Below are 21,476 nucleotides of genomic sequence, written 5' to 3' on the forward strand. Positions count from 1 at the left end.
AACCTATGACGTTTTTATCACATTTTGGACGACATACTAACCTATGACGTTTTTGTCAAATTTTGGACGACATACTAACCTATGACGTTTTTGTCAAATTTTGGACGACATACTAACCTATGACTTTTTAGTCATATTTTGGACGACATACTAACCTATGAGTTTTTTGTCACATTTTGGACGACATACTAACCTATGACGTTTTTGTCAAATTTTGGACGACATACTAACCTATGACGTTTTTGTCAAATTTTGGACGACATACTAACCTATGACTTTTTAGTCATATTTTGGACGACATACTAACCTTTGACTTTTTTGTCACATTTTGGACGACATACTAACCTATGACGTTTTTAGTCACATTTTGGACGACATACTAACCTATGACTTTTTAGTCAAATTTTGGACGACATACTAACCTATGACTTTTTTTTCAAATTTTGGACGACATACTAACCTATGAGTTTTTTGTCACATATTGGACGACATACTAACCTATGACTTTTTTATCACATTTTAGACGACATACTAACCTATGACTTTTTTGTCAAATTTTGGACGACATACTAACCTATGACTTTTTAGTCATATTTTGGACGACATACTAACCTATGACTTTTTTATCACATTTTAGACGACATACTAACCTATGACGTTTTTATCACATATTGGACGACATACTAACCTATGACTTTTTAGTCACATTTTGGACCACATACTAACCTATGACGTTTTTGTCAAATTTTGGACGACATACTAACCTATGACGTTTTTGTCAAATTTTGGACGACATACTAACCTATGACTTTTTAGTCATATTTTGGACGACATACTAACCTATGAGTTTTTTGTCACATTTTGGACGACATACTAACCTATGACGTTTTTGTCAAATTTTGGACGACATACTAACCTATGACGTTTTTGTCAAATTTTGGACGACATACTAACCTATGACTTTTTAGTCATATTTTGGACGACATACTAACCTTTGACTTTTTTGTCACATTTTGGACGACATACTAACCTATGACGTTTTTAGTCACATTTTGGAACGACATACTAACCTATGAAGTTTTTATCACATTTTGGACGACATACTAACCTATGACTTTTTAGTCTAATTTTGGACGACATACTAACCTATGACTTTTTAGTCACATTTTGGACGACATACTAACCTATGACTTTTTAGTCAAATTTTGGACGACATACTAACCTATGACTTTTTTTTCAAATTTTGGACGACATACTAACCTATGAGTTTTTTGTCACATATTGGACGACATACTAACCTATGACTTTTTTGTCATATTTTGGACGACATACTAACCTATGACGTTTTTATCACATTTTGGACCACATACTAACCTATGACATTTTTGTCAAATTTTGGACGACATACTAACCTATGACTTTTTTGTCAAATTTGGACGACATACTAACCTATGACGTTTTTATCACATATTGGTCGACATACTAACCTATGACTTTTTTGTCACTTTTTGGACGACATACTAACCTATGACTTTTTTGTCACATATTGGACGACATACTAACCTATGACGTTTTTATCACATTTTGGACGACATACTAACCTATGACTTTTTTTTCAAATTTTGGACGACATACTAACCTATGACGTTTTTGTCAAATTTTGGACGACATACTAACCTATGACGTTTTTATCACATTTTGGACCACATACTAACCTATGAAGTTTTTATCACATTTTGGACGACATACTAACCTATGACTTTTTAGTCATATTTTGGACGACATACTAACCTATGACGTTTTTATCACATTTTGGACCACATACTAACCTATGACGTTTTTATCACATTTTGGACCACATACTAACCTATGACTTTTTAGTCATATTTTGGACGACATACTAACCTATGACGTTTTTGTCAAATTTTGGACGACATACAAACCTATGACTTTTTAGTCAAATTTTGGACGACATATGATACTATGCTCATTATCAGTGTGTATTGTGTGGATTATGTAGCATGCAATTCAATGAAGGGTGGTGTTTTGCAGTTTGGCAGCGTGGTCTAAGGTGTGCCTTTTTGAACCAGCTACCCTCAGGAAGAGCAGGTTCAAATCCCACTCCCAACGCTTTGGGTTATTTCACAAGCTATACTAACCTATGACTTTTTTTTTAAATTTTGGACGACATACTAACCATGACGTTTTTTGTCACATTTTGGACGACATACTAACCTATGACGTTTTTGTCAAATTTTGGACGACATACTAACCTATGACTTTTTAGTCACATTTTGGACCACATACTAACCTATGACGTTTTTATCACATTTTGGACCACATACTAACCTATGACTTTTTTGTCAAATTTTGGACGACATACTAACCTATGACTTTTTTGTCAAATTTTGGACGACATACTAACCTATGACGTTTTTATCACATATTGGACGACATACTAACCTATGACTTTTTTGTCACTTTTTGGACGACATACTAACCATGACGTTTTTTGTCACATTTTGGACGACATACTAACCTATGACGTTTTTGTCAAATTTTGGACGACATACTAACCTATGACTTTTTAGTCACATTTTGGACGACATACTAACCTATGACTTTTTTTTCAAATTTTGGACGACATACTAACCTATGACGTTTTTGTCAAATTTTGGACGACATACTAACCTATGACGTTTTTGTCATATTTTGGACGACATACTAACCTATGACGCTTTTATCACATTTTGGACCACATACTAACCTATGACGTTTTTATCACATTTTGGACCACATACTAACCTATGACTTTTTTGTCAAATTTTGGACGACATACTAACCTATGACTTTTTTGTCAAATTTTGGACGACATACTAACCTATGACGTTTTTATCACATATTGGACGACATACTAACCTATGACTTTTTTGTCACTTTTTGGACGACATACTAACCTATGACTTTTTTGTCACATATTGGACGACATACTAACCTATGACGTTTTTATCACATTTTGGACGACATACTAACCTATGACTTTTTTATCACATTTTAGACGACATACTAACCTATGACTTTTTTGTCAAATTTTGGACGACATACTAACCTATGACTTTTTAGTCGTATTTTGGACGACATACTAACCTATGACGTTTTTATCACATTTTGGACGACATACTAACCTATGACTTTTTTATCACATTTTAGACGACATACTAACCTATGACTTTTTTGTCAAATTTTGGACGACATACTAACCTATGACTTTTTAGTCATATTTTGGACGACATACTAACCTATGACGTTTTTATCACATTTTGGACCACATACTAACCTATGACATTTTTGTCAAATTTTGGACGACATACTAACCTATGACTTTTTTGTCAAATTTGGACGACATACTAACCATGACGTTTTTTGTCACATTTTGGACGACATACTAACCTATGACGTTTTTGTCAAATTTTGGACGACATACTAACCTATGACTTTTTAGTCACATTTTGGACGACATACTAACCTATGACTTTTTTTTCAAATTTTGGACGACATACTAACCTATGACGTTTTTGTCAAATTTTGGACGACATACTAACCTATGACGTTTTTGTCATATTTTGGACGACATACTAACCTATGACGTTTTTATCACATTTTGGACCACATACTAACCTATGACGTTTTTATCACATTTTGGACCACATACTAACCTATGACTTTTTTGTCAAATTTTGGACGACATACTAACCTATGACTTTTTTGTCAAATTTTGGACGACATACTAACCTATGACGTTTTTATCACATATTGGACGACATACTAACCTATGACTTTTTTGTCACTTTTTGGACGACATACTAACCTATGACTTTTTCGTCACATATTGGACGACATACTAACCTATGACGTTTTTATCACATTTTGGACGACATACTAACCTATGACTTTTTTATCACATTTTAGACGACATACTAACCTATGACTTTTTTGTCAAATTTTGGACGACATACTAACCTATGACTTTTTAGTCATATTTTGGACGACATACTAACCTATGACGTTTTTATCACATTTTGGACGACATAGTAACCTATGACTTTTTTATCACATTTTAGACGACATACTAACCTATGACTTTTTTGTCAAATTTTGGACGACATACTAACCTATGACTTTTTAGTCATATTTTGGACGACATACTAACCTATGACGTTTTTATCACATATTGGTCGACATACTAACCTATGACTTTTTTGTCACTTTTTGGACGACATACTAACCTATGACTTTTTTGTCACATATTGGACGACATACTAACCTATGACGTTTTTATCACATTTTGGACGACATACTAACCTATGACTTTTTTTTCAAATTTTGGACGACATACTAACCTATGACGTTTTTGTCAAATTTTGGACGACATACTAACCTATGACGTTTTTATCACATTTTGGACCACATACTAACCTATGAAGTTTTTATCACATTTTGGACGACATACTAACCTATGACTTTTTAGTCATATTTTGGACGACATACTAACCTATGACGTTTTTATCACATTTTGGACCACATACTAACCTATGACGTTTTTATCACATTTTGGACCACATACTAACCTATGACTTTTTAGTCATATTTTGGACGACATACTAACCTATGACGTTTTTGTCAAATTTTGGACGACATACAAACCTATGACTTTTTAGTCAAATTTTGGACGACATATGATACTATGCTCATTATCAGTGTGTATTGTGTGGATTATGTAGCATGCAATTCAATGAAGGGTGGTGTTTTGCAGTTTGGCAGCGTGGTCTAAGGTGTGCCTTTTTGAACCAGCTACCCTCAGGAAGAGCAGGTTCAAATCCCACTCCCAACGCTTTGGGTTATTTCACAAGCTATACTAACCTATGACTTTTTTTTTAAATTTTGGACGACATACTAACCATGACGTTTTTTGTCACATTTTGGACGACATACTAACCTATGACGTTTTTGTCAAATTTTGGACGACATACTAACCTATGACTTTTTAGTCACATTTTGGACCACATACTAACCTATGACGTTTTTATCACATTTTGGACCACATACTAACCTATGACTTTTTTGTCAAATTTTGGACGACATACTAACCTATGACTTTTTTGTCAAATTTTGGACGACATACTAACCTATGACGTTTTTATCACATATTGGACGACATACTAACCTATGACTTTTTTGTCACTTTTTGGACGACATACTAACCATGACGTTTTTTGTCACATTTTGGACGACATACTAACCTATGACGTTTTTGTCAAATTTTGGACGACATACTAACCTATGACTTTTTAGTCACATTTTGGACGACATACTAACCTATGACTTTTTTTTCAAATTTTGGACGACATACTAACCTATGACGTTTTTGTCAAATTTTGGACGACATACTAACCTATGACGTTTTTGTCATATTTTGGACGACATACTAACCTATGACGCTTTTATCACATTTTGGACCACATACTAACCTATGACGTTTTTATCACATTTTGGACCACATACTAACCTATGACTTTTTTGTCAAATTTTGGACGACATACTAACCTATGACTTTTTTGTCAAATTTTGGACGACATACTAACCTATGACGTTTTTATCACATATTGGACGACATACTAACCTATGACTTTTTTGTCACTTTTTGGACGACATACTAACCTATGACTTTTTTGTCACATATTGGACGACATACTAACCTATGACGTTTTTATCACATTTTGGACGACATACTAACCTATGACTTTTTTATCACATTTTAGACGACATACTAACCTATGACTTTTTTGTCAAATTTTGGACGACATACTAACCTATGACTTTTTAGTCATATTTTGGACGACATACTAACCTATGACGTTTTTATCACATTTTGGACGACATACTAACCTATGACTTTTTTATCACATTTTAGACGACATACTAACCTATGACTTTTTTGTCAAATTTTGGACGACATACTAACCTATGACTTTTTAGTCATATTTTGGACGACATACTAACCTATGACGTTTTTATCACATTTTGGACCACATACTAACCTATGACATTTTTGTCAAATTTTGGACGACATACTAACCTATGACTTTTTTGTCAAATTTGGACGACATACTAACCATGACGTTTTTTGTCACATTTTGGACGACATACTAACCTATGACGTTTTTGTCAAATTTTGGACGACATACTAACCTATGACTTTTTAGTCACATTTTGGACGACATACTAACCTATGACTTTTTTTTCAAATTTTGGACGACATACTAACCTATGACGTTTTTGTCAAATTTTGGACGACAAACTAACCTATGACGTTTTTGTCATATTTTGGACGACATACTAACCTATGACGTTTTTATCACATTTTGGACCACATACTAACCTATGACGTTTTTATCACATTTTGGACCACATACTAACCTATGACTTTTTTGTCAAATTTTGGACGACATACTAACCTATGACTTTTTTGTCAAATTTTGGACGACATACTAACCTATGACGTTTTTATCACATATTGGACGACATACTAACCTATGACTTTTTTGTCACTTTTTGGACGACATACTAACCTATGACTTTTTTGTCACATATTGGACGACATACTAACCTATGACGTTTTTATCACATTTTGGACGACATACTAACCTATGACTTTTTTATCACATTTTAGACGACATACTAACCTATGACTTTTTTGTCAAATTTTGGACGACATACTAACCTATGACTTTTTAGTCATATTTTGGACGACATACTAACCTATGACGTTTTTATCACATTTTGGACGACATAGTAACCTATGACTTTTTTATCACATTTTAGACGACATACTAACCTATGACTTTTTTGTCAAATTTTGGACGACATACTAACCTATGACTTTTTAGTCATATTTTGGACGACATACTAACCTATGACGTTTTTATCACATTTTGGACCACATACTAACCTATGACATTTTTGTCAAATTTTGGACGACATACTAACCTATGACTTTTTTGTCAAATTTGGACGACATACACACCTATGACGTTTTTATCACATATTGGACGACATACTAACCTATGACTTTTTTGTCACTTTTTGGACGACATACTAACCTATGACTTTTTTGTCACATATTGGACGACATACTAACCTATGACGTTTTTATCACATTTTGGACGACATACTAACCTATGACGTTTTTGTCAAATTTTGGACGACATACTAACCTATGACGTTTTTATCACATTTTGGACCACATACTAACCTATGAAGTTTTTATCACATTTTGGACGACATACTAACCTATGACTTTTTTGTCAAATTTTGGACGACATACTAACCTATGACTTTTTAGTCATATTTTGGACGACATACTAACCTATGACGTTTTTATCACATTTTGGACCACATACTAACCTATGACATTTTTGTCAAATTTTGGACGACATACTAACCTATGACTTTTTTGTCAAATTTGGACGACATACACACCTATGACGTTTTTATCACATATTGGACGACATACTAACCTATGACTTTTTTGTCACTTTTTGGACGACATACTAACCTATGACTTTTTTGTCACATATTGGACGACATACTAACCTATGACGTTTTTATCACATTTTGGACGACATACTAACCTATGACGTTTTTATCACATTTTGGACCACATACTAACCTATGAAGTTTTTATCACATTTTGGACGACATACTAACCTATGACTTTTTAGTCATATTTTAGACGACATACTAACCTATGACGTTTTTATCACATTTTGGACCACATACTAACCTATGACTTTTTAGTCATATTTTGGACGACATACTAACCTATGACGTTTTTGTCAAATTTTGGACGACATACAAACCTATGACTTTTTAGTCAAATTTTGGACGACATATGATACTATGCTCATTATCAGTGTGTATTGTGTGGATTATGTAGCATGCAATTCAATGAAGGGTGGTGTTTTGCAGTTTTGCAGTTTGGCAGCGTGGTCTAAGGTGTGCCTTTTTGAACCAGCTACCCTCAGGTAGAGCAGGTTCAAATCCCACTCCCAACGCTTTGGGTTATTTCACAAGCTATACTAACCTATGACTTTTTTTTTAAAATTTTGGAAGACATACTAACCATGACGTTTTTTGTCACATTTTGGACGACATACTAACCTATGACGTTTTTGTCAAATTTTGGACGACATACTAACCTATGACTTTTTAGTCACATTTTGGACCACATACTAACCTATGACGTTTTTATCACATTTTGGACCACATACTAACCAATGACTTTTTTGTCAAATTTTGGACGACATACTAACCTATGACTTTTTTGTCAAATTTTGGACGACATACTAACCTATGACTTTTTTGTCACATTTGGACGACATACTAACCTATGACTTTTTAGTCAAATTTTGGACGACATACTAACCTATGAGTTTTTTGTCAAATTTTGGACGACATACTAACCTATGACTTTTTTGTCAAATTTTGGACGACATACTAACCTATGACTTTTTTGTCACATTTTGGACCACATACTAACCTATGACGTTTTTATCACATTTTGGACGACATACTAACCTATGACTTTTTTGTCACATTTTGGACGACATACTAACCTATGACGTTTTTAGTCACATTTTGGAATGACATACTAACCTATGAAGTTTTTATCACATTTTGGACGACATACTAACCTATGACTTTTTAGTCTAATTTTGGACGACATACTAACCTATGACTTTTTAGTCACATTTTGGACGACATACTAACCTATGACTTTTTAGTCAAATTTTAGACGACATACTAACCTATGACTTTTTTTTCAAATTTTGGACGACATACTAACCTATGAGTTTTTTGTCACATATTGGACGACATACTAACCTATGACTTTTTTGTCATATTTTGGACGACATACTAACCTATGACGTTTTTATCACATTTTGGACCACATACTAACCTATGACATTTTTGTCAAATTTTGGACGACATACTAACCTATGACTTTTTTGTCAAATTTGGACGACATACACACCTATGACGTTTTTATCACATATTGGACGACATACTAACCTATGACGTTTTTGTCAAATTTTGGACGACATACTAACCTATGAGTTTTTTGTCACATATTGGACGACATACTAACCTATGACTTTTTTGTCAAATTTTGGACGACATACTAACCTATGAGTTTTTTGTCACATATTGGACGACATACTAACCTATGACGTTTTTATCACATTTTGGACGACATACTAACCTATGACCTTTTTTTCAAATTTTGGACGACATACTAACCTATGACGTTTTTGTCAAATTTTGGACAACATACTAACCTATGACGTTTTTATCACATTTTGGACCACATACTAACCTATGAAGTTTTTATCACATTTTGGACGACATACTAACCTATGACTTTTATACTAACCTATGACTTTTTTGTCACATTTTGGACGACATACTAACCTATGACGTTTTTAGTCAAATTTTGGATGACATACTAACCTATGACGTTTTTAGTCAAATTTGGGACGACATACTAACCTATGACGTTTTTATCACATTTTGGACGACATACTAACCAATTACTTTTTTGTCACATTTTGGAGGACATACTAACCTATGACTTTTTTGTCACATTTTGGACGACATACTAACCTATGACTTTTTTGTCAAATTTTGGACTACATACTAACCTATGACGATTTTATCACATTTTGGATGATATACTAACCTATGACGTTTTTATCACATTTTGGACGACATACTAAAGTATGACTTTTTACTCAAATTTTGGACGACATACTAACCTATGACTTTTTTCTTAAATTTTGGACGACATACTAACCTATGACTTTTTAGTCAAATTTTGGACGACATACTAACCTATGACGATTTTATCACATTTTTGGCGACATACGCCATAAGTATGACTTTTTTGTTAAATTTTGGACGACATACTAACCTATGACCTATTAACCTGTTTTGTGGACTGGAGGAGGAAATGGCTGGTAGTGGTCAACTGCGAGGATAACGCTGGTTACATCTGTGTGCTATTCAATAATAATACATTAGATAATGATAAAAAATATACTTTATTCTGTTGAATTTAGAACTTTATTCTCATAATATTACAAATTTATTCTTATAATATCACAACTTTACTCTCGAAAGATAAAATCATTTTTTCTCTTCAGCTTGGTCGTAAAAACAAAACAGAACAAAACAAAAAAAGAGGCAAAACAAATTTCCCAGACTGTTTACCTTTTGCTCAATCTTTTTTTTTTTTTACAGCTTATGTTACAAGCTCTATTTTATACACAGCAATGTCACATTTGCAATTATTAATCAAACAGCCGGGATTCTAACCTTGAAGCACTACCAAACAAAAAGGCCCAGACTGTCATCTCTGACGGCTCCTCACATCCATTTGTTTACTGACAAACAGCATCTTTCTCTCTTATTTTTTTTTATTTACCTTCCTCTATATCGCTCACTTTCATCATCATTTCAAAGTGCAAGGTAAACACATATAGGCCTTAATAACATAATATTGTCAGCTTCAGTTTGTTCGTGTTAGTCCATTTATTCGCTGTGACCACAGGGCTGCGACACATGAATCTATCTCCTTTTTTTTCTTTATTTATTTGTTTATCAGTCACTTGTTGATCACCATAATGAAAAACACACATTAAGAGTCCATAAAACAGAATGAAGACTTGAGATGTTCTTACAACTTTCAGGGCACTTCCCTGAGTTCTGGTTTAATATGATTTGGGGTTAATAGTGTTTCTCCACAAGCTCACTCATGAATCTTAATGTTAAATCTTTTGAATCAGTTCACCATGACGCATTAACACAGCACTACAGTATATCTCTTTCATGACTGACGAGTTTGTGGGGGATTCATTTCCATGGATAGGTGTCTGAAATAGGACTTGATAGGAAGAATTAGACCTCAACGTTTGATGGCATCATGCAGCGTAGTGCTCCGGGACCTTCTCTTTCCCATGGAGACACGAGAAGCGAAAACGATTTATACACATGTGCTTCAACGCGGCGCTGGATGTGACAAATGTCCTGCAGCCATAAGCCAGCTGGTTGCTTGTGTCAGTGGATTTGAATGAGACATTATACTTTGATTTCCTCTGTATGAACGCTGGCAAACAACACTTATCATCCGGAGAGCTTTGGGCAAAAGCACAGTGTAAAACAGCCTGATCTCCCATCAAAGATCTACCTCAAACACTGTCAAATCCTACAGCAAATGTACCATAATGGCAGTTTCTGTGTTTTAGAAATTATATGACAATACATAAAAATGTCATGTTCACTAACACACTGTTACCATAATAGATATGTAAATAAAGATGTAAAAGTTCAGTATTCTCGCACATACTGTAGAGACACCAAAGGGTCATACCAGACCACGTCAAGAACACTGCAGTCTGAGCCAGCTTTATTTGCTGGTGGAAGAAGTAAACAGATGTATTCTAATAATAATACTTCAAACGACCACTGAAATGAATTATGGCCAACTGTATCACAGGAGAACACCTTCATAACCAAGTGCCCCCAAACCCTAAAACATTGTAGAAAGAGGAACTCATTCCAGGGGGCAGAATATTTCCATCCATATGTTTAGAAGAGTCTTTAATTTTACTCTGAAAACACACCTTAAGTCATGTTATTTTTTTGAGAAAGTGAAAGTCACCACTGTTACATGAATACATGAGAAAGAGAGAGAGAGAATCAGACTTGGGGCTGTAACTACTGCAACAACAATCCACCACTCACACACACAGCATCAAATAAGATTGTCAAGCATTTAAAAATAGAAAATACCTGATGATCACGGTCAGTTTTGTTGCAGTGGCGACAAAACTAAATCACATATAAGTCACACATAAGTGTGCTGAGAAAATTGGACTGTAGGTGTAAGTGTGAGAGTGGATGCTTGTTTGTCTCTACGTGGCCCTGTCCAGGGTGAGGATAAAGCAGTAGAAGATGAGTGAGTGAGTGAGTGAATGAGTGAGTGAGTGAGTGAGTGAGTGAGTGAATGAGGATGCTGAGAAGTGTAAAAACGTTCACTGTGAAAATGACAGTCAGCCCTGACTCTACTGCATCCTGAAGGACCATTGAAAAATGTGCTTACTGTACATGTGTCTCCAAACAAACTCGTTACATTATTTTTGTGACTAGATCTGATACTGTACTTCATGCTGTTCACTCAGGATGGATATAAATACTGTATATTACCAGGTCTGAACCCTTTTATCATATGTTATATGGCACATCTGTAACAATCATACTGTAATACATTTGCCACTTTAACTGCACATAAACGCAATGTCAGAGATGTAATAATTGACAAATTAGAAACGGGATATACAGTCACTGAGGTACAAATGCTCCGTCACACGTATTTACATATTTGTGCACTATGAAATATGAATACAGTCAACCAAAAATAACTATGGTGAAGGATTCTTTCATCAGTTATGCAGTCACCCAAGATGCACTAGTCACAACCCACTGCCAGATGTGATCCGTGATCTATCTCAGACACAGTCCAGATGTTTGTCAGATAAAACATGTGACGGCCAAATGTGGCCTCAGATTCTTCCTTATCCACAGCTGCACTTCCTCTATACGTTGCATTTGTTGTGCTCCACTAAGGTAAAAAGACTCCTCCAACACTTCATCATATCAGACATTATGGGATGCAGTAGCAAGGGTAGTCTTGGTTACCCAAAGACCCAGCTGGTGGCATGAACGCACACACATGCACAGAATCAGATCAGGTGGACACAAGGGAACAAACGTGCCTGTGCTGTATACACTGAGTCTCATATAAGAAAAAACCTGTATATGCAATACGTGCTGTAACATTCAGCTGATTGTCAGATAAATGAATCTATCCGGCAGAGAAAGAAACCCTCAAAGACATGAGGAGAGCTCAGAGGTGACAGGGGGCAGAGAGTGAGAGTGTGAACAATGGTGTTGAAACAACACTGCTCCAGTGATGGATGCTGTGCTTTAACAATCAGAGCTTTTGAGGCGGGGATTGTGAGGAGGTTCTCTCCTTGTTGGCAGTGCCAGGGGCTGGTACCAGCCAGAGTTAGCCTCTGCCACAGAGACAAGTGACTGAGCCACTGCACTTTTACATGTGCACAGCACAGGACCAAACTCCTATGTGCTAATGCATACTGCCCAATATTATGTACTGAGAGTAGAACTGCAAATAACGATTATTTTCAAAAATCGATTCATCTGTCGATTATTTTCTCAATTAATCGTTTGGTCCATAAAATATCAGAAAACCTTAAAAAAATGTTGATCGGTGTTTGTCAAACCTGGAAATGATGATATTCTCAAATGCCTTGCTTTGTCCACAAACCAAAATGATTCACTTTTTATGATTTCTTTCTTATCCAGAGCCAAGAAATTAAGAAAATACTCGCATTTAAGAAGCTTGAACAATCGTAAATCTTGTTTTAATCATGAAAAAGCTTTTAATCGATTAATCAATTAATTGTTTCAGCACTAACAGAGCAAAATCTACATGTAAAAAAGTAGTAGAAGACAAACATAGGGTGGCAAATGGAAGAGAGATTATTCAGTAAATGTTATTTTCATGAATTCATTTTCATTTTATGCCAATTTAAATCAAAAAACATGGGAACTAAAATGTTGTTACTCAATAATATTACTTAAAGGTGACATAGACCGGAAGCTCCAATTAACGCTGCGTTTTTGTGTGTATCTGCGTCATTACCTCGTTTATGAAACCCTAAAGTTTCAGAACAAACAGTTCAGCTACTGCTGAGAAAATAGTGTTGTATTGTTTTCCTGGGCTCTGCGAAGCGGATCGACACTTCCTTAATTTGATGTCGTCATCAGAAATCCTCACCACCGTAGCGCCTCCCGGTGCGGGCACTAGTCCGGGCACATCCGGTTGCGTACATTCAACCGCAGAAGAAGAAGAAGAACAAGTCTCGTTGTAGCTGCTGAGATGCAGAGCATCCACCGTGCCAGAGGGGGAGCTGTGTATCTGAGCGCTGGCCTATCTATTACGTCACTTCCAGGTACCTGGCCAATCACAGGACAGTAGGAAAGCTCTCGTTGGCTAGCCAATCACAGCAACTGTTTGGTCTGAAACAGCGCGGCTGACGAGAGCGTCAGCGAGGAGATATTTTGATCGGCTCGTTTGCAGCGATTAGGAGGTTTTTAATCATGAAAACAAGTTAATATATGTAAGTAGACCTCCATAACTAACATATATGTGTGATACAAGCATTCTATGTCGCCTTTAAGAGGTAGATCAACGCCCACAGAGAGTTATCATTACAGCATATTTGAGCTCACTGGTATTTAGACGTTATTTCACTGTGTACTTTAGAAGGTTGAGCAATCAATACGTTACCTGAAGTATTGATCAGGATATAGATTACTCTGGTGTATATAGAAGCCAGAAACAGAGCTACAAGTAAATAAAAGAAAGTGTCGCATTCAGTTAAATCATGCGACTGTTGTGTTTACAGCTTCTTTCTCCTGTTCCTGAGAGGACACACACCACTATTTAACTATTGCAGGTTTAATTAAAGACTATTTGTCCTGTGAAGACAGCGAACACTTTTCACGGCCACACACATTTCAGTTTTAATGCGTGTGAAGGTTAAGATGACGAATGTTTCATCGCTTTTTCGCTTCCTACACACATGTAAAATTGTCATCCCACAAAGAAACAGTAATTAGTTATACGATGCATCACAGACTTCATTTGGCCTTCTTGTATTAATGTGTTCTACTAATAAAATGGACTTGCGTGAACAGCCGCCCCCCTGAAAAACATTAATTAGCTACGAGCCGGTGTCACAATAACTGTGCGAAGAATAAGGGTTTGGGTTTAATAAAGAGCACAAGATATGTAGCTGCACACTGTGGCCCCAGGATGTGAGTGAAAAATATAATCCATAGTTTATTTGTTCTTCTCTTTCATCCACTGAAAAAATATTATGCTCACTGTGTTAACAGCAAACAGCAAAGCCAACAGATTGGGGGGAAAAGAAATGAAAAAAAAAAAACATCACAGAGACTAAAGCAGGAGCAGCTCTATGGGCTGGATCAAGGGTGTGCCTGTCAATAAATGAAAACCCAGCTGTATGCATCACACACCGCGCTGCTTCATAGGCATTCTCAAACTGTCCATTAAAAAAAAAAACACAACATGACTTCACAGAGAAACACAGACTTTCTAAAAGTCAAAGATTCTGGTTTACGTCCTCACCTCTCTCTCGGACCAAACCGCTGCAGCCTGAGCGAGCCAATTTCACCCTCCGCATTTCAAGAGTATCGCCAGTAACTACCAAATGCAATTAGGGTGTGGGATCACATAGTGTATGAAATAAGTGATAACTGGCTCGTACCAATGTCGTTCAGTTTCCCTGACAGACGCACAAGTGTGGCCTTGAGAGGAGACAAATCCACGACGCAAACTGATCATTATGTTCTATCCACAGCTGCTGGCTTTTCTAGTTTCTCTGGCGAACGCTGTTATGTCTTTTTAAATGTTAATCCTCTTTGATTTAAGGAGGAATAGTTTAATTATTGTTGTTGTTTGCTGAAAAAAAAAATGGTCCACATTCACCTGATTTAAGAGAAGTATTTTGCTGATTTAATGCACCTTACCTAATGCAGCTGACTATATTTGTCTTTCTCTTTGTCTTTGTATGTGATGCAACAAAAACGGACACTTGGAGGAGGAATCTTCTCTTCCTTCTCTTGTCTATGTTATTTGCATAGCCTCTTCTTCTCCGATTTGAGACACTGAAAATCTATTGTCGTTGCATGAGAACAGTCTTAGCTATAAGGTAAGGGAGTAGGTAAGCTGTATTGATTCGGGTCATTTAAGGCTTCATGATAAAACACAAAAACAACATAATTACAGGAAAAAAATAGTCAAAACTCTCCTGAAAACATGTCACTGAATGAACTACATCACTGTTTCAGCAACTTTTAACATTCTCATTTATCGAAGCGTCATTTTCGCCAAGCTTTCTTAAGCAATCCTTTGTGCTGATAAATGCTCAACTCTCACTTTAAGGTGTGACTTTCTACTGTACATTGCCTGGGAGGTCAACGGCCAACTCCTTAGAAATAATAATCTTTCTCCTGCGTGTCCCTCTCAGCTACCTGCCCTTATATGTTCCACCAAGAAGCCACTGCCACGTCCCTCTGTTCTCTGACTCTCCTGAGTTTCTATCCATAACCACTGGGTCACCGTGTGATGCTGAAGAAACTGTGACCCAGACAGAGTCAGGATAGAGCAGACAGGAGAGACACATAGAGTGGGGTCTGTTTTGCAGAATAGGGGCCTGCTGCAGGCTGGGAAAGGTAATGGAGCCATAATGGGCTTTTAACAGCCGCACAGCTGATGGTAGTGTTTGCCATTTAGTGAAAAAGCACTGCAAACAGGAAGTGCTGCATGGAGACATCCCCAGACACTGGACAAGCCGAGATGAGTCATGACGCCTGCTGATGACAACCACACCAGAACAGGCTCCAATAAAGCTCTGCTAACCTGCCCGTCATAAAACACTAATGCCACATCAATTTGGTGGAAATTCCTTTTATTTTCTTTGGCCCGCAACCCTGAATCAACCTAATGGCACTAGATTAGTGATGCCTTGGTGCTCGGACGAGAGGAAAGGATATAAAAGTATCCTCACAGCAATGTTTCCTCAGTCTAAGTTAGGAACCGAAGGGAAAATGGGATTTTTATACACTAGAGAGCGGTGCTGACTGAGCAAAGAGTCAGTTAAACATTAAACATCAAAGTGACATCGACACATGAACACTGAAGTGTACCAAAGCTGTTTTTCCCCTAATAATTCAAATAAAAATTCACCTTGCCTCTCTACAAAAACATTCTTAAGACAAGCTGCCAATATATAATATAGATTCAAAACCTTACCTATCTTTACAAACACATTATTCACTGCTGCTTTCTCTCTCACATTTTAAAAAATGTTTGCAGGTTAAAGACCTGCTTGGTAATTAATTTGTGTCTTGGCAGAAGCAAACGAGTGATGAAGCAAAAAAGAAAAAAAGAAAACTACAGCATTTCATCATGGGTGATTTAAAGGTTAAGCCTCAGAAAAAAAAGGTCACTAAAGCAATAAAGAACGCTGCTTACTAGTACAGTAAGCTCCTTGTATGTCAGAACATTTCATGGCGCGCTTAAGAAACTCCGCTGTCCCCAGAGGCGTGCTGTGTGCGCGGCCGCTTTGAAGTATTACTCGCGTCAGCGGTGGATCCTCCATGTCTGCTCCGCGCTGATCAATGGCAAGTGTTAAACACAAGAGAAATTAATTAGCTGCCAGGGGGAGGGAGAATCTTGAGAGACCAATAAATCAATATGATGTTGCCTCTGCAAGGTATGGCTTTGCTTGTGAATCAAAGGCACAGTCCGCACATCTTTAGAAACATGGGGTGTTTAATAACCTTTTCTTTTCAGCACAACCTACAAACATTTATTTTCATTTTCACCAAATATTTAAAAGGATTTGAATTTGTGAAATTTGGAAATGCGTCGCGGTTCAAAGTTCACTTGACTCGTTTTTAAGAACAAAAAGAAGTGGAACAACGATCTCCTTTGTGACTTCTGCACAATTTGGGCTACTTTATATCACTACTAAAAGTGCGATACGAAATGAATAATAACTTTGACTCAACAAAACATAAGAAGACGGCAAACTACCATGGGTGCACCTGCGGCACAGAAATATGTTCGAGGAAAAATGGCACGTAAAACAAGTCATATTCTCAATCAGAAAGCACTATATACATTATATTGTTCATTACTGTTACCATGCTTGAGTGACTGTGTAGGATATAGAGACCACACAAATGAACTCTTCTTAAAAATACTATCTATCTATCTATCTATCTATCTATCTATCTATCTATCTATCTATCTATCTATCCATCCATCCATCCATCCATCCATCCATCCATCACTGCTTGTAGTCAGACTATGGTGCGCCGCTGACATCCTCATTTGTTTGTCGGTTTCCACAAGCTTGAGAACCAAAGAGCGCCAAAGCTGACGTGGACAACTGCGTCATCGTTTCCAAAGGTCTCTGTTTTTGCCCGTCCATACCAGAATCAGCTCTGGAGTTTTCAAACAAACAGCATTTTAAAAATCTTAATTTGTAGGGCTCTAAAACACCAGGGTGGAGTGGACGAGAGACATAACCCAAGCAGAATGAATTATGTTTTTTCAGCAGTAAATGGTGAAAAGGACGCATGAAAGCTGCTATGGCATGATACTATACATAGGTACAGACACACACACACGCACACACAGCAGTGCAGTGCAGCCGGGCTGATAAATTGGTTTCGCATAATATTAGGTCAATACTGACCTTTGGTTGAAAATCAGTAGCACGGTGATTGTACACAGCAAATGTAGTTTGAGTGATTTGTGTCTGTTGTATAATCAATCAATACAGTTTGGACTGGATCAGAAAATGTAACCACTCGAAATGAAACAGTATTGCGTAAGTATTTGAATTCATGTTATTATCGCGTTAAATAAATATAATAAATCAATGTCATCACAAACTAAATCATATTATGTGAAAATAAGAAACTTATGACAATTCCTGCAATCACATCTTTCCTCAGATTAAGCGACACAAATGTTTGCCACACATCCTCCTAATATTTGTAGGTAATAAGTCAACAATATTGCAGTAAAAGCACGTTATTTCCAAAGTAATATCCTGGTATTGTGATGAATATTACCACTAGTGTGATACCTGATATCAAAGTTGATAATTACCACATGATAAAGGTGAAAAGTATCCTCGCCTATGCCACACACACCATATTATCCCCTATCACAAAACTATTATTGTTTTTTTATCTTCTGCAATGTCACTATAGAGCAAAATGGCAGCATCCGCATCTGGGAAATATTGGTTTATTTTTGTACAGGGAGAGGAAATTGAAGTAGACGTGTTGTCATCCATCTGTAAGGTGAAGACGTTATTATCTGCCTCTGATGTTCAGTGGAAATTCTACCCCGCTTTAATAGACAAGAGGTCTCGAAGAGGAGGATCAAAGCGATGCTATTGATGTTTAAATCCTTCAAATGATCTTAATATTAGGCACAAGCAGGGTCGTTCACAACTTGAAACTGTTCCAATTTAAAAAAAGAAGAGGAAGAAGAAGAAGAATACTCCAAAACACTAAGCACCCTATTTTTCCTTTTGCGCTGCTTCTCATGCGACCAAATCCCCTGTCTTGTATTTCACCTCGGCTAACCCTGAAAACAATCAAGGCTGACACAGAGACAAGAAAACAGGCTGCGCTCCTATTCCATTCCCTATCTCCTCAATATTCAGTGTTCCTCTTGGACAAACGGGGGGTTAACCTACTCAGGCTTTTATTCTAACACAGAGTGAACAAGCACCTTTCTTCCTCCTAAACTTCTGCCTCTCTTCACGCACGGTGTGATTGCTTTTTTTTTTTTTGGTACGCAACCAAGTGTGAGCAGGAAGCCACAAGAGGCCAACGCTCTATACAGTACGATGTGTTTGGCCACAGCACATATTGTATTGCAAGGGGCACCCTGGGAAGTGCATGAGGCTCCTTTTTCACTCAGCTCCTGTCATTAAAGTTGACAAGAGCCACTGGAGGCGGCCATTTCATTCACAGAAGGTAAAAAAGTCAGGATGTTGACTTCATGCTTTCATTTTTATTATATTATGTAAAGAAGAAGTCTTATGAAGGAATGTAATAACTTTAGAATTAAATCAGAGCTGCTGTTTACAAAAAATTTGCAAATTATGCACAAGATTTTGTAAATTTCCAGGCTTTACTTTAGTCTTAATCCTTTTTCATCTGGTTTTAGTAAATAATCCAGCATTGAAATCATTCAGCATAAAGTGCCACGTTGGTCCAGATGCCCGTTGTGCATCAGACTCTGCCCTCGTGCTGCTGAACCATAGTATTACAAAGGCACTTTCTGACCCCTGTCCTCAAAACACCAAACACAATGAACATCACTGTGTGAATTTTTTTTTTTCCCTGTGAGGATGAGGAATGAAAGTTTCAGGGAGCCTGGAACTTTTAAACACGTTCTGACTGTGAGGGCGAAATAGCCGCTTCACGTTTCATTCGACATCGATTGAGTGCAAACGTTTCACCCCGGCCACATTGTTCGCTCCGATCAAACGTTGCGCCGTGTGGGATTAGCAGATTAGGAGGCAGCATTGTGTGAAGCAGAACTTTAAATTGTTGCCACATAACAGGCTAGATATTCAGTCTAGATAGCTGAATTAAAGGAGCAACTGTGACAGTGTGGACGTTGAGCTGCTGAGCTGCAAATTAAATGATTTCAATATAATGTTATGTTCTAATACATTCACTAAATCACTATGTTTTAACTGCATATAACAATTGAGCACATCGTGAAGCTGCTTACAGATTATATTACTGTTGGTTAGTTTGCTCAAAGGTTGCCAGACTATGTTCATTGACCGAAGTGTAATAAATGTCTACATGCATGTAAAGATGAATTGAAGACGTGTGTTGTGACCACTTACCGAAGACTTCATCTTGTGCTTCAGTCTCGACTTCTACTTCTTCTGCTGCTGTCGGCTCCACTTTGGGTTCAGGTGATGGAGCCTTTAATAGGAACACAACAACAAATTTAAGAGGTGAGGCGCTGAGGAACCATGGCAACCAGAGCAAAGAAAAAGATGAAACAGAGAGAGAAAGAGAGAGAGAAAGACGGCATGAGAGAAAGAGATAGTTACACCAATTTAGGCTTTTAGGCTTTGTAATTACAGCTGCATTAGACTCATTAATTTAACAGTCAAAGGCGGCTGCTATGAATGAGGAATCATGGACTGAAAATGTGATCCGCAATAACAGTATATGCTTCATCAGTTGTTGTCAACATGGTTCCTACTTTAAAGAAACAAATAGTTGTTGATTTTACTCTTTTGTCACACACGTATACATTTTATTGATTGAAATTTGAAATGTGTGATTTAAGAACTAGACAGTATAACAGACCATGTCATCTTCCAGTTACACATATAAATAACTGGAAACTTAGTGAAGAAGAAACAGAAATGATTTTATTTGTTATTAAAGATGACAGACTACCGTTCAATGAGAAGAAAACTCATTTTTAACACAAAAGCATTTAAATCAACTTACAGACCACTAAAAAATCTCCTTAAAACACAGTAAAAGTCAAGAATCTCATGATTCACTGATTCATGCTTTTATCTCCAGTAAAATGTACTGCTGCTAAAAAAAAAAAGGCAACCAGGCAACAGCAACTCATCTAAACCTAAAGTAAAAGAGTTAAAAATGTACAGTTGACAGTG

General features: G+C 36.7%; 1 protein-coding gene across 1 annotated transcript in view; it reads right to left on the reverse strand.

Moving 5' to 3' along the window:
- mbpb (myelin basic protein b) overlaps nt 1–21,476 on the reverse strand; it is a 59,173-nt gene that overhangs the window by 15,341 nt on the left and 22,356 nt on the right. Inside the window, exon 4 of the mRNA XM_058647082.1 lies at nt 20,682–20,763. Coding sequence (XP_058503065.1) covers nt 20,682–20,763 — 82 coding nt within the window. The remainder of the gene's footprint in view (nt 1–20,681; nt 20,764–21,476) is intronic.

The sequence above is a fragment of the Solea solea genome, chromosome 13 (assembly GCF_958295425.1).
Source record: "Solea solea chromosome 13, fSolSol10.1, whole genome shotgun sequence".
NCBI classification, from domain to species: domain Eukaryota; kingdom Metazoa; phylum Chordata; class Actinopteri; order Pleuronectiformes; family Soleidae; genus Solea; species Solea solea.